The sequence below is a fragment of the Nerophis ophidion genome, linkage group LG09, assembly GCF_033978795.1.
Source record: "Nerophis ophidion isolate RoL-2023_Sa linkage group LG09, RoL_Noph_v1.0, whole genome shotgun sequence".
Lineage (NCBI taxonomy): Eukaryota > Metazoa > Chordata > Actinopteri > Syngnathiformes > Syngnathidae > Nerophis > Nerophis ophidion.
Window position 1 is genome coordinate 12,022,620 of NC_084619.1, and position 12,879 is coordinate 12,035,498.

The 12,879-nt window shown below is 38.6% G+C and overlaps 1 protein-coding gene across 3 annotated transcripts in view; it reads right to left on the reverse strand.

The window, feature by feature from the left end:
* elovl5 (ELOVL fatty acid elongase 5) overlaps positions 1–12,879 on the reverse strand; it is a 35,713-nt gene that overhangs the window by 19,870 nt on the left and 2,964 nt on the right. For all 3 annotated transcript variants that reach the window (XM_061910319.1, XM_061910317.1, XM_061910318.1), the window contains exons 2-4: positions 4,716–4,780; positions 4,427–4,614; positions 57–134 (exon numbers count right to left, since the gene is read on the reverse strand). In XM_061910319.1, the coding sequence (XP_061766303.1) occupies positions 57–134; positions 4,427–4,614; positions 4,716–4,773 (324 nt within the window). In that variant the 5' untranslated portion in view covers positions 4,774–4,780. The remainder of the gene's footprint in view (positions 1–56; positions 135–4,426; positions 4,615–4,715; positions 4,781–12,879) is intronic.

Here is a 12,879-nt window from a genome sequence, read left to right on the forward strand (position 1 = left end):
GTAAGTACAGACAATATGTCTGCCTCATTCTATCACTCACTCACTCACTCACTCACCTTGTCATCCGCTTCCTGTGAGCTGCGTGTATCTTGGCAGTAGAAGTTATAGCTTCCTTCCCACACAGCAGCAACAAGCTGAGGACCAAGATCAAGGATGAATACATGTTATGATTGCGAAACATGTGAGTACAAAACTGGATGCAATGTACTTGTAATGTGAGTGTCAGTTCAAAACACACTTAATAAAAAAGCCTGATGAATCATTTTTGATTGCAATCAAACTGCCGTGTACTTTGATTCCAATCAGATGACATTCGGAGCAGGGTTTAATGAACCTTATCCACTGCAGACGGGGAAACAAGAAGTCAGCCAGAAGGGGCGGAGACACACTTTAGACTCACTTTAAACTCATATGCGAACAACTAAGCCCGCTTTAAAGTAAATCTTTCTGTTTCTGTTTCTATGTCAACTAAAAATGATTTAACAGAATATTAGTGTTTAGTATTCAATAATCCATCCATCATCCATCCATCATCTTCCGCTTATCCGAGGTCGGGTCGCGGGGGCAACAGCCTAAGCAGGGAAACCCAGACTTCCCTCTCACCAGCCACTTCGTCTAGCTCTTCCCGGGGGATCCCGAGGCGCTCCCAGGCCAGCCGGGAGACATAGTCTTCCCAACGTGTCCTGGGTCTTCCCCGTGGCCTCCTACCGGTTGGACGTGCCCTAAACACCTCCCTAGGGAGGCGTTCGGGTGGCACCCTGACCAGATGCCCGAACCACCTCATCTGGCTCCTCTTGATGTGAAGGAGCAGCGGCTTTACTTTGAGTTCCTCCCGGATGGCAGAGTTTCTCACCCTATCTCTAAGGGAGAGCCCCAAACTCATTTCGGCCGCTTGTACCCGTGATCTTATCCTTTCGGTCATGACCCAAAGCTCATGACCATAGGTGAGAATGGGAACGTAGATCGACCGGTAAATTGAGAGCTTTGCCTTCCGGCTCAGCTCCTTCTTCACCACAACGGATCGGTACAACGTCCGCATTACTGAAGACGCCGCACCGATCCGCCTGTCGATCTCACGATCCACTCTTCCCTCACTCGTGAACAAGACTCCTAGGTACTTGAACTCCTTCACTTGGGGCAGGGTCAATAATAATTTTCTTAATGGCCCACATCTAACTTATAACACTCACAATATTTAGGACTATTATAGTGTTTATTCACAACATTTCAGCATTGATGCACGTACTAACACAACCACAAAAGATGCCCCGACATCAGGACACTCATACTATATACCACTGAATATAAAAAATATGAAACTAAAACATGCCTCAGAAGTAGCACAAAAAAGGGAATTTGAAAAATGTCTGGTCTGGCTGCTCAGTACATTATGGCTAGAATATACTTTGCTAACAACTTCTTTTTACATGTGTGCGGCAAAAAGGAATACGGGTGTTTTAAAACAACAGTGTGTCATTTTTAGGTGACGACAGCAAAAAACTAAAACTAAAACTACTACTGGGGTTATGATGACTAACAAGAGAGGAAGTGAGCTACAGCAAGAGGGTTTCCAGCAGGCACAAGACATTGATAAAATATGATTAAATAGACCTCCTTTTTAGACCAGTTGATCTGCCGCTTCTTTTCTTTCTCCTATGTCCCCCCCTCCCTTGTGGAGGGGGTCCGGTCCGATGACCATGGATGAAGTACTGGCTGTCCAGAGTCGAGACCGCTCGCCTGTATCGGTTGGAGACATCTCTACGCTGCTGATCCGCCTCCGCTTGAGATGGTTCCCTGTGGACGGGACTCTCGCTGCTGTCTTGGATCCGCTTGAACTGAACTCTCGCGGGTGTGTTGGAGCCACTATGGATTGAACTTTCACAGTATCATGTTAGACCCGCTCGACATCCATTGCTTTCGGTCCCCTACAGGGGGGGGCGGGGTTGCCCACATCTGAGGTCCTCTCCAAGGTTTCTCATAGTCAGCATTGTCACTGGCGTCCCACTGGGTGTGAATTCTCCCTGCCCACTGGGTGTGAGTTTTCCTTGCCCTTTTGTGGGTTCTTCCGAGGATGTTGTAGTCGTAATCATTTGTGCAGTCCTTTGAGACATTTGTGATTTGGGGCTATATAAATAAACATTGATTGATTGATTGATTGATTGAAAACATTGATTATACATTCATGTCCTTTAAAACTGACTTTGAAACAGTGTTGCAAAATAGTTGTATTTGTACATTGAGACAACGTTGATGTCCAACAATGGATCCACATCGTTGGTTGGGAAATGACCAAATTTCAATGGTCAAATTTACATCAAAACCTGACATTGAATAAACGTTGTCCAAAAGTATGTTGTTTCAACATTCTATTTGTGTTGTGGATGTCAGGCTTGCCTCTGACAGTTTGACTATGTTTTAGTTTTTTCCTCTGTAATCGTCTTTGTTTCCTCTGTGTGTGTAGTGTTTCCTGTCAGCGCTCTTATTTTGTTGGTTTCCTGTCTTTCTCTCTGAGTGCTGTGTTCCCCCTCAGCTGCGGCTGATTGGCATCTGGCCACACCTGGTGTCAATCAGTCCGCTCATGTTTAGACCTGCTTTGTTCCTCCAGTCAGTGCTGGATTATTGTCGTCGCTACCTGTCGTGTCGTATCATATCTTGTCTATGCAGCGTTGCGGTAAGCTACAGTATATTCGATAGTAGTTTGTAGCTTATTGTCTTTTGTTCCCTGCTTCCAAGTTTGTTTTCTTATTACAAGTACGACTTCTGTTTTCCTGCTAGATACCTGTTAGCTTCCACGCTAGGCCTTTTTGTTTGTTATCCGCCCACGTGCGCCCTTTTTGTTTGTACCCTTTGTTTGGTTTTGTCTTAGTATTTTTATTAAATCATATTTTTTTGTTCAATGCCTGCATCTTGGGGTTCGACAACAACAAACTCTGACAGTGGAAAATTGGTCCGGAAATAACTACATTTCAATGGTCAAATTAATGTCACAACCTGATATTCCGACAAGATGCAACCTTTTATTCAAATTTGCATAATAGGATATTGAGACTGATTTGGTGGATTTAAAGATTCCTTCTTTATTTATAAGTGAAATTGTAAATTGATATTTGGTGGGTAGATTTGAAATGTATTGTATGGTACTGTATTTTGTATATTATATGATGATGTATATTTTAACTGTGGGTCCCTGTCGATAAGTTGTGTGCTTCTAGGGATGACCTTTTTGCAGAACGGACTCTGATAGTAACAAAAGAAACAATAAAGTAGTACAAAATGATGTCGGTCTGTGAATAAATAAATAAATATTGAATAAACATCGTCAAAAAGCATGTTGTTAAATAAATATATCATTTATATTTATTTATTTATGAAAGAGACATTTTTGTAAACAAGTTAAATGTGTTTAATGATAATACAAGCATGTGTAACACATATAGATGTCTTTCTTTCACGAAGACAAGAATATAAGTTGGTGTATTACCTTATTCTGTCGACTTGCATTGATTGGAATCAGACAGTAATGATGATAACGCCCACATTTTCAAATGGAGGAGAAAAAAAGTTGTCCTTTCTGTACAATACCACATGAAAGTGGTTGGTTTTTGGCATCTAATTCATCCAGCTTCCATACACTTTACAAGAAAAACATTGGCGGCAAATTCCGTAGCTTGCTTGATTGACATTCACGGCACCCGAGGGTCTTGTGAGATGACGCTAGCTGCTGCCAGTTCATTATTATGAAAAAATGACAGAGAGGAAAGCGAGAAACACTTTTTATTTCAACAGACTTTCGCGCCGTCCCTTCTGTCAAAACTGTAAAGGCCGACTGCACATTTCCTATCTTCACAATAAAAGCCCTGCTTCATGCTGCCTGCGCCAACAAAATAAGAGTCTCGGAAAGCTGGCGTGCACAAGTGATGTGCACGCCAGCTTTCTGAGGGATCGCTTGTGCACGCCAGTTTTCCAAGACTCTGTATTTAGTTAGCGCAGGCAGCATGAAGCAGGGCTTTTATTGTGAAGATAGGAAATGTGCAGTCGGCCTTTAGAGTTTTGACGGAAGGTACGGCGCGAGAGTCTGTTGAAATAAAAAGTGTTTCTCGCCTTCCTCTCGGTCATTTTTAATAATAATGATCTTGCAGCAGCCAGCGTCATCTCACAAGACCCTCCGGTACCGTGAATGTCATTTAAGTGACGTCTTGGTGAAGATTGATGATCACTAATTTTTAGGTCTATTTTTTTTAAAAGCCTGGCTGGAGATCGACTGACACACCCCCCGCGGTCGACTGGTAGCTCGCGATCGACGTAATGGGCACCCCTGGTCTAATGGATATTAGCATGGATTAGAGAAAATAATCAATAGTTAACTGACACAGTGAGTGAGCATGTAGCATAATTACTCTCATTGCTGCCTTCCAGTGCTGTGTACCTGGTAGAAGATGCAGATGGACAAGAGCGTCTGGCCCGCGTTGTAAAACACAAGGAGTCTTCTGCACGAGTACGGCTGCCTGTGTCTCATGTACTTGGGGCCGGTCCATACCACCACAAGGTACACCAGGGTGAGGGTAAAGGTCGGGGAGTAGTTGTCAAGTAGCAGCCAACCCCGCACCCGCTTGTCTGGATAGTATTAGATTATACACAAGTGGTTAGCTCAGAGGATAAACTATTCATTAATTATCCATGTATGATTTCAAATTAATCAGATAATATGACCTTACCTCTGGGGCCCAACCATGACCCAAAGAAGGTGTTGAGTCTACGATCGAAGGCCTCCATTAGTCCACTAAAAAACAGAATGCCTTAAAACAGAAAGCTTGCCAACTGTATTAATTCAGACACAGCTTATACACGTGTTGAGACCGGTTTGGGCAATGTGAAAGCAACTTTTCAAGGAAATGTGTCCTCATATTGCATAAAACAAGATGAACACGTACTGCATTCCTTACTTGACTCTAATCTAAAAGGAAACTGCACTTTTTTGGAACGTTGCCAATCATTCACAAGGCACACATATGTTTTGTTCAATAAACGTTAGCAAAAATCAGTCAATGGGAGATCCTCTATTCCAGACACAAAGCCCTCTAAATGATCATCCAAAAACCGCCAACAATATTCCACTTAATTTTGTGACCTGAATATTAAACAAGTATTGGCAAAATTGTTTTTATCAGTGCTAATGTTAAGGACCTACAAACACCGTTTCCATATTAGTTGGGAAATTGTGTTAGATGTAAACATAAACGGAACACAATGATTTGCAAATCATTTTCAACCCATATTCAGTTGAATATGCTACAAAGACAACATATTAGATGTTCAAACTGATTAACATTTTTTTTTTGCAAATAATCATTAACTTTAGAATTTGATGTCAGCAACACGTGACAAATAAGTTCGGAAAGGTGGCAATAAATACTGATAAAGTTGAGGAATGCTCATCAAACACTTATTTGGAACATCCCACAGGTGTGCAGCCTAATTGGAAACAGTTGGGTGCCATGATTGGGTATAAAAGCGACTTCCATAAAATGCTAAGTAATTCACAAACAAATTGTAAGCAAATTGTCAAACAGTTTTAGAACAACATTTCTCAACGAGCTATTGCAAGGAATTTAGGGATTTTACCATCTACGGTCCGTAAAATCATCAAAAAGTTCAGAGACTCTGGAGAAATCACTGCACGTAAGTAATGACATTACGGACTTTTGATCCCTCGGGCGATACTGCATCAAAAACCGACATCAATGTGTAAAGGATATCACCACATGGGCTCAGGAACACTTCATAAAACCACTGTCAGTAACTACAGTTGGTCGCAACATCTGTAAGTGCAAGTTAAAACTCTACTATGCAAAGCCAAACCCATTTATCAACAATATCCTGAAACGCTGCCGGCTTGGCTGGGCCCGAGCTCACCTAAGATGGACTGATGCAAAGTGCAATCGTCTTCTGTGGTCTGATGAGTCCACATTTCAAATTATATTTGGAAACAGAGGACGTGGTGTCCTCCAGAACAAAGAGGAAAATAATCATTCGGATTGTTATAGGCGCAAAGTTCAAAAGCCAGCATCTGTGATGGTATGGGGGTGTATTAGTGCCCAAGGCATGGGTAACTTACACATCTGTGAAGGCACCATTAATGCTGAAAGGTACATACAGGTTTTGGAGCAACATATGTTGTTATCCAAGTAACGTTATCATGGACGCCCCTTCTTATTTTAGCAAGACAAGTGTTACAACAGCGTGGCTTTGTAGAAAAAAAGTGTGGGTACTTTCTTGGCCCGCCTGCAGTCCAGACCTGTCTCCCATCAAAAATGTGTGGCACATTATGAAGCGTAAAATACAACAGCAGAGACCCCTGACTGTTGAACAACTGAAGCTCTACATAAAACAAGAATGGGAAAGAATTCCACTTTCAAAGCTTCAACAATTAGTTTCCTCAGTTCCCAAACGTTTATTGAGTGTTGTTAAAAAGAAAATGTGATGTAACACAGTGGTGAACATGCCCTTTCCCAACTACTTTGGCATGGGTTGCAGCCATGAAATTCTAAGTTAATTATTATTTGCAAAAAAAAATTAAGTTTATCAGTTTGAACATCAAATATGTTGTTTTTGTAGCATATTCAACTGAATATGGGTTGAAAAGGATTTGCATATCATTGTATTCCGTTTATATTTACATCTAACACAATTTCCCAACTCATATGGAAACGGGGTTTGTAGCAAAATGGGTAAAAATGTTTTGTTCCTGGTTTTGTTGAGTATTTTTTAGGCTTACTGAATTAGCTGAAAATGACTATTAGAGGCGCGAGTAGAAAAATAATGGCTTTAGAAAATTACACTTTGTGTAAATGGCTGAAAATGTTTTTTTTCTTATAGACGACACAAACACGGAAACTTTTCTTTTCAAAAATACAATGTGTCACTTTAAGGTCAATGCAGATGTCCCGCTTATGCTAGATACCTAGCAAAGATGACAACTTGTATGCTCATAATGCAAGGAAGTTAGCGTTGGTGAAAAGTATTGAATTAGCTCCTAAAAAGCTGTCATATTGTTCTACTATACTAGAAATTTGAGGACTGCCTTTACATCCTAGCATTATAAGTACAGTAGCTTGACAAATGTCTGTTATTTTACAGAAGAAGACAATAAGATTCATACAGTGTATTTATACACTGTAACATTGCTCACAGTTTGAATAGTAACACTGTGTTTTATCGTGGAAAAATAAAACACTGTACTTAAATAATGAATAATATCTTTGGCATACTATTAAATGAAGCCCGTTTGGTACAAGTATCACAGTTGGAGAATCACTGTACTATACCGATCATTGATCTTCTGGACATTTTGTGTCATTAATTGGCAATTTTTAGACCCCGCCCCCTTTTCTTGGTCATCTCGATGACCACCCCAGAAAACTTTTGGCTCTCTAAGTACCACCTTAATGGTCAACATTAAATGACAGTAGCATAGTAGGCCTAAGTATTCATTGACAGCACGGCAGATGTTTAATTGAACAAGTACCGTATTTCCTTGAATTGCCGCCGGGGCGCTAATCAATTTAAAACCTCTTCTCACTCCTGCGCTTACCAAAGGCATGCGGTAAAAGTAAGCATGCGCTAATTATTTTAAAACCTCTTCTCACTCTGGCACTTACCAAAGGCATGCAGTAAAAAATTGAGTGTGATGTAAGCTTGGACCTTAAATCCTACTGAATAGCTCTTAATCCTCTTCCCTTTATGCGATTTCAAATTACCGGTATTGAAATCAGTCTCCTCTATTTTGAAAATGATGACAGGGGAAGTGTCACTCGAGACGTCACGAGTTTGACCAGGCGGTAATACTAAGCATGCGCTAATTATTTTGCGAAGCGAGTTTGACCCAGCAGTAATTCAAGGCAGGCGCATACTATATACCCTGCGGCAATTCAAGGAAATACGGTATATTTAATATCTTAGACACTGTAAAATTGCACACAGTTTGAAGAGTAACACTGTGTTTTCCCAACAGCTGACATTCTTAACATTGATGTAATATCACACATTCTATTCACTATCAGCCACAACCTTTTTGTACAATCATGCCGGAGCTCTCCTGTATGCTTTAGACACCCACAATTCCACCTCGCAGGCACAAAAAGTACTGCATTATCCTGTCAACTGGCCAATCACCATCATATAATATAATATAATATATCTAATATATTATAATGTATATATGTACAGCATATATATGTATATGCATCTTTTTTTTAACAGACGGATTAGAGATTTGTGAGGGCCAAAGGTCATGTTAAGATTAAAAGCACGAAGGGTTAACAGATTAGAATAACCTTGGATTTAAGCGACCCAAACAGCAGTTATCAAATTCAGCGAAAACATGAAAATTTAATCTGTGTGCGTGCAGCCTCAGCACACATGACACTGAAATATCACTGCCCGATCAATAGGAGCATACCGCTGACTTTGTTTACATGCATGTAGGCATGCAATTCAATTACATAATAAATAATATGTAGCAAAAAGAAGTATTCCTATCCTGTAATCCATGCTGTGACCATGCAGTTGATTTCAAGGAGTATTTGCATATTAGTAATATTACTATTATTATTATTGATTTTCATGCTGTTATTCTACAGTGTATAATATATTCAATATATATATACTGTGTGTATGTATATATATATACATATATATACATATATATATACATACATACATATAAACATAAATATAAACACATATGCATATATAAATATACATATACTGTATACATATACACACATAAATATATACATACACATACTATATGCAAATATATAAATATATACATATATAATTATAAAAACACACACATATATATATATATACATATACATATATATGTGTGTATATATATATATATATATATATATATATATATATATATGTCTTGATTGGATTATCCAGAGAATAGTGCTCGATACCGTGGTAGAGCGCAATATGTATGTGTGGGAAAAATCACAAGACTACTTCATCTCTACAGAACTGTTTCATGAGGGGTTCCCTCAATCATCAGGAGATTTTTCCATTAAAAACATCTACATACATTTCTCACCTTTAACTGTATTGTGCAATGGTGTCTCGGGAAATGGTGTAAGTGAAAGTATGTGTTGCTATGGATGTCTGTTTTTATTTATTTTTAAGATTAAGCTAAATGTACTGGCGTTTAAAGATTTAAAATCTCCTGATGATTGAGGGAACCTCATGAAACAGTTCTGTAGAGATTAAGTAGTCTTGTGATTTTTCCCACACCTACATATACATATATATATATATATATATATATATATATATATATATATATATATATATATATATATATATATAAATTAATCAATGAGTATTTATATAGTCCTTAATCACAAATGTCTCAAAGGGCTGCACAAACCACAACAATATCCTAGGATCTGATCCCACACCAGGACAAGAAAGAACTCAACCCATTGGGAACAATGTAAAAACCTTGGAAGGGACCCCAGATACTGTATCTGCTGATGTAGCTCTTTTGTTTTTGGGTTATTGTTATCGCTCTTTGTCTTGCCAAACACCAAATATGTCCAAATATTTAATACACAAATAATAAAAGTATTCCACATCTCTTTTAAGAAGTAAATATGTACAGTAGATACCAGCACTTATATCAACAATATTGTTTGCCCACATGGTTGGAAAGAACAGGTTAAAAAAGATATTGAAAAAAATATATGTAAGGAATTTTGACTCTTTGAATGCTATTTTAAAAATCAATAAAAACAGACATCCATAGCAACACATACTTTCACTTTCACCACTTCCCGAGACACCATTGCACAATACAGTTAAAGGTGAGAAATGTATGTAGATCTTTTCAATGGAAAAATGTAGTCTCATGTGTTGGACAAATATATATTTGAAAATTTCCAAACCAGTAGTCTACATTCGAAATTGTAACATTAAGTATTGCATCATTCTATTTTTAGACAAATGTTGAATCAAAACTGACATTCTCAATGGTTCTCAAAAGAACATTGTTTGTCATTAGGAACAAATGTGTTGTATTTTGTGAAGTTATGCCATTTTAGGATGATAAGGAACCTCTGCCAAATGTTCCTTGTATTCATCAACAATGCCAAAATGCATATGGGTTTACAGTATTTGCACGGTTCTACATATCCAGAAAAAGCTTATGAAGAAACTGAGCTTTTTTAATCCAACTTCTTCTCAATGTCTCAGTACTTCCTGCATTTAACATGCATCAACAGTCCAACTAAAAGAGAGAGACAAGAATAAGTCATTCTCAACACCTACCACTGGTTCTCAAACTTTTTTCACCAAGCACCACCCCAGAAAACACTTGGCTCGCCAAATACCACCATAATGACCAACATTGAATTACAGTAGCATAGTAGACCAAAGTATTCATTAAAAGCAAGGCAGATGTTTAATTTAACAAGTATATTTAATATCTTGGACCAGGGGTCGGCAACCCAACATATTAAAAGAGCCATATTGAAGCAAAAATACAAAAATCAATCTGTCTGGAGCCGCAAAAAGTTAAAAGTGTTAAAATGAAAACAACACATTAAGTAAGTGTCTCAGAGGGTCAGCTAACTCCTGTAAATGACTGGCCTAAAACTGCCAAAAGTATAGATGTGTGTCCGAGTTAAATGAAAGGACAGAGTGTCTCCTTTTAATGGATTTATTACAATCTTTGCAAGCTGGGTAACGTTTGCTGTGGTCTGGAACAACATGGCACACAAACAACTATCAGAAATGCAGCCAATATTACATACAGATAATGTGTCATGAGACATGCGAATATAAATTAAATACACAGAGGACATAAGTAAAGGAAATTAAATTAACTCAAATATACCTACAAATGAGGCATAATAATGCAATATGTACACACAGCCAGCCTAATTAGCATGTTAGCATGGATTATTATCACTCCACACAAGTCTATAACATCAACAAAGCTCACCTTTGCGCACAGCATAAAACTTTTGGTGGACAAAACGAGACAAAGAAGGAGTGGCATAAAACATGTCTTTCTGTGGCAGCGTCGGAGAAGGCTGTACACGTAAAGAAACTACAGTGAGTTCAAGGACGGGCAAAATTAGTAGGACAAAACGGCGCTGGCCAATTAATCTCACCAGTGGAGCATAATCACAAACATATTAAAAAATGGGCTTTCCAACAATTACGACGGGTTATGTTATGTTTTTCCTCCAACAGAACCATTAGTAAAACAACACATGTATTTTTTTCCCATCTTTTTCCATTTTTGCAAAAGCTTCAGGGAGCCACTAGGGCGGTGCGAAAGAGCCGCGGGTTGCTGACCCCCGTTTTAGACACTGTAATATTGCACACAGTTTGAAGAGTAACACTGTGTTTTAACATGGGGAAATAAAACACTGTACTTAAATAATGAATCAAATCGTTGGCATACCACTAAATGAAGCTTGTGTACCAGTAGTGGCACACCTACCACAGATTGAGAATCAATATTCTATACCAACTATTAACCATCTGGACATTGTATGTCATTAATTTGCCATTTTTTAGACCCCTGTGCCCCCTTTTCTTAGTCATCTACTGCAGTGGTGCTCAAACTTTTTCCACCAAGTACTCCCTCTGAAAACACTTGGCTCTACAAGTACCATCAATGTGACCAATCTTAAAATACAGTAGCGTAGTAGGCCTAAATAATCATTAAAAACAAGGCAGGGGTGTTATTTAACAGTTACATTTAATATTGTTGCCCGCTGTAACATTACACACAGTTGGAACAGTAACACTGTGTTTGGAATTTTTAATTTCGTGATTCTTTAGCGTGACACTGGATGGAGCAAATGTACAACTAGTGCAGTGGTTCTCAAAGTTTTTTGACCAAGTACCACCTCAGAAAACACAAGTACCATCATAATGACCAACATTAAATGACAGTAGGCCAAAGTATTCATTAAAAGCAAGGCAGATGTTTAATTTAACAAGTATATTTAATATCTCGGACAATGTAACATTGCACACAGTTTGAAGAGTAACACTGTGTTTTAATCAAAGCTTCTCTTAGTCAAGATGAATAAGAAAAAGGGGGCAGAGTCTAAAAAATGGCAAATTGGCCAATTAATGAGACAAAATGTCCAGATGGTTAATGATTGGTATAGTACAGTGATTCTTTATTTAGTGGTATGCCAAAGATTTTACTTTAACACTGTTAAAACACAGTGTTACTCTTCAAACTGTGTGCAATGTTACAGTGTCTAAGCTATTAAATATACCGTATTTCCTTGAATTGCCGCAGGGCATATAGTATGCGCCTGCCTTGAATTACAAACTCGCTTCGCAAAATAATTAGCGCATGCTTAGTATTACCGCCTGGTCAAACTCGTGACGTCTCGAGTGACACTTCCCCTGTCATCATTTTCAAAATGTAGGAGGTTGATTTCAACACCGGTAATTTGAAATTGCATAAAGGGAAGAAGATTAAGAGCTATTCAGTAGGATGTAAGGTCCAAGCTTACACCACACTCAAATTTTTACTGCATGCCTTAGGTAAGTGCCGGAGTGAGAAGAGGTTTTAAATTAATTAGCGCCCCGGTGGCAATATAAGGAAATACGGTACTTGTTAAATTAAACATCTGCCTTGCTTTCAATGAATACTTAGGCCTACTGTGCTACTGTCATTTAAAGCTGATCATTATGGTGGTGCTTGTAGAGCCAAGAGTTTTCTGGGGTGGTCATCGAGATGACTAAGAAAAGGGGGCGGGGTCTAAAAATTGCCAATTAATGACACAAAATGTCCAGATGGTTAAAGATTGGTATAGTACAGTGATTCTCCAACTGTGATACTTC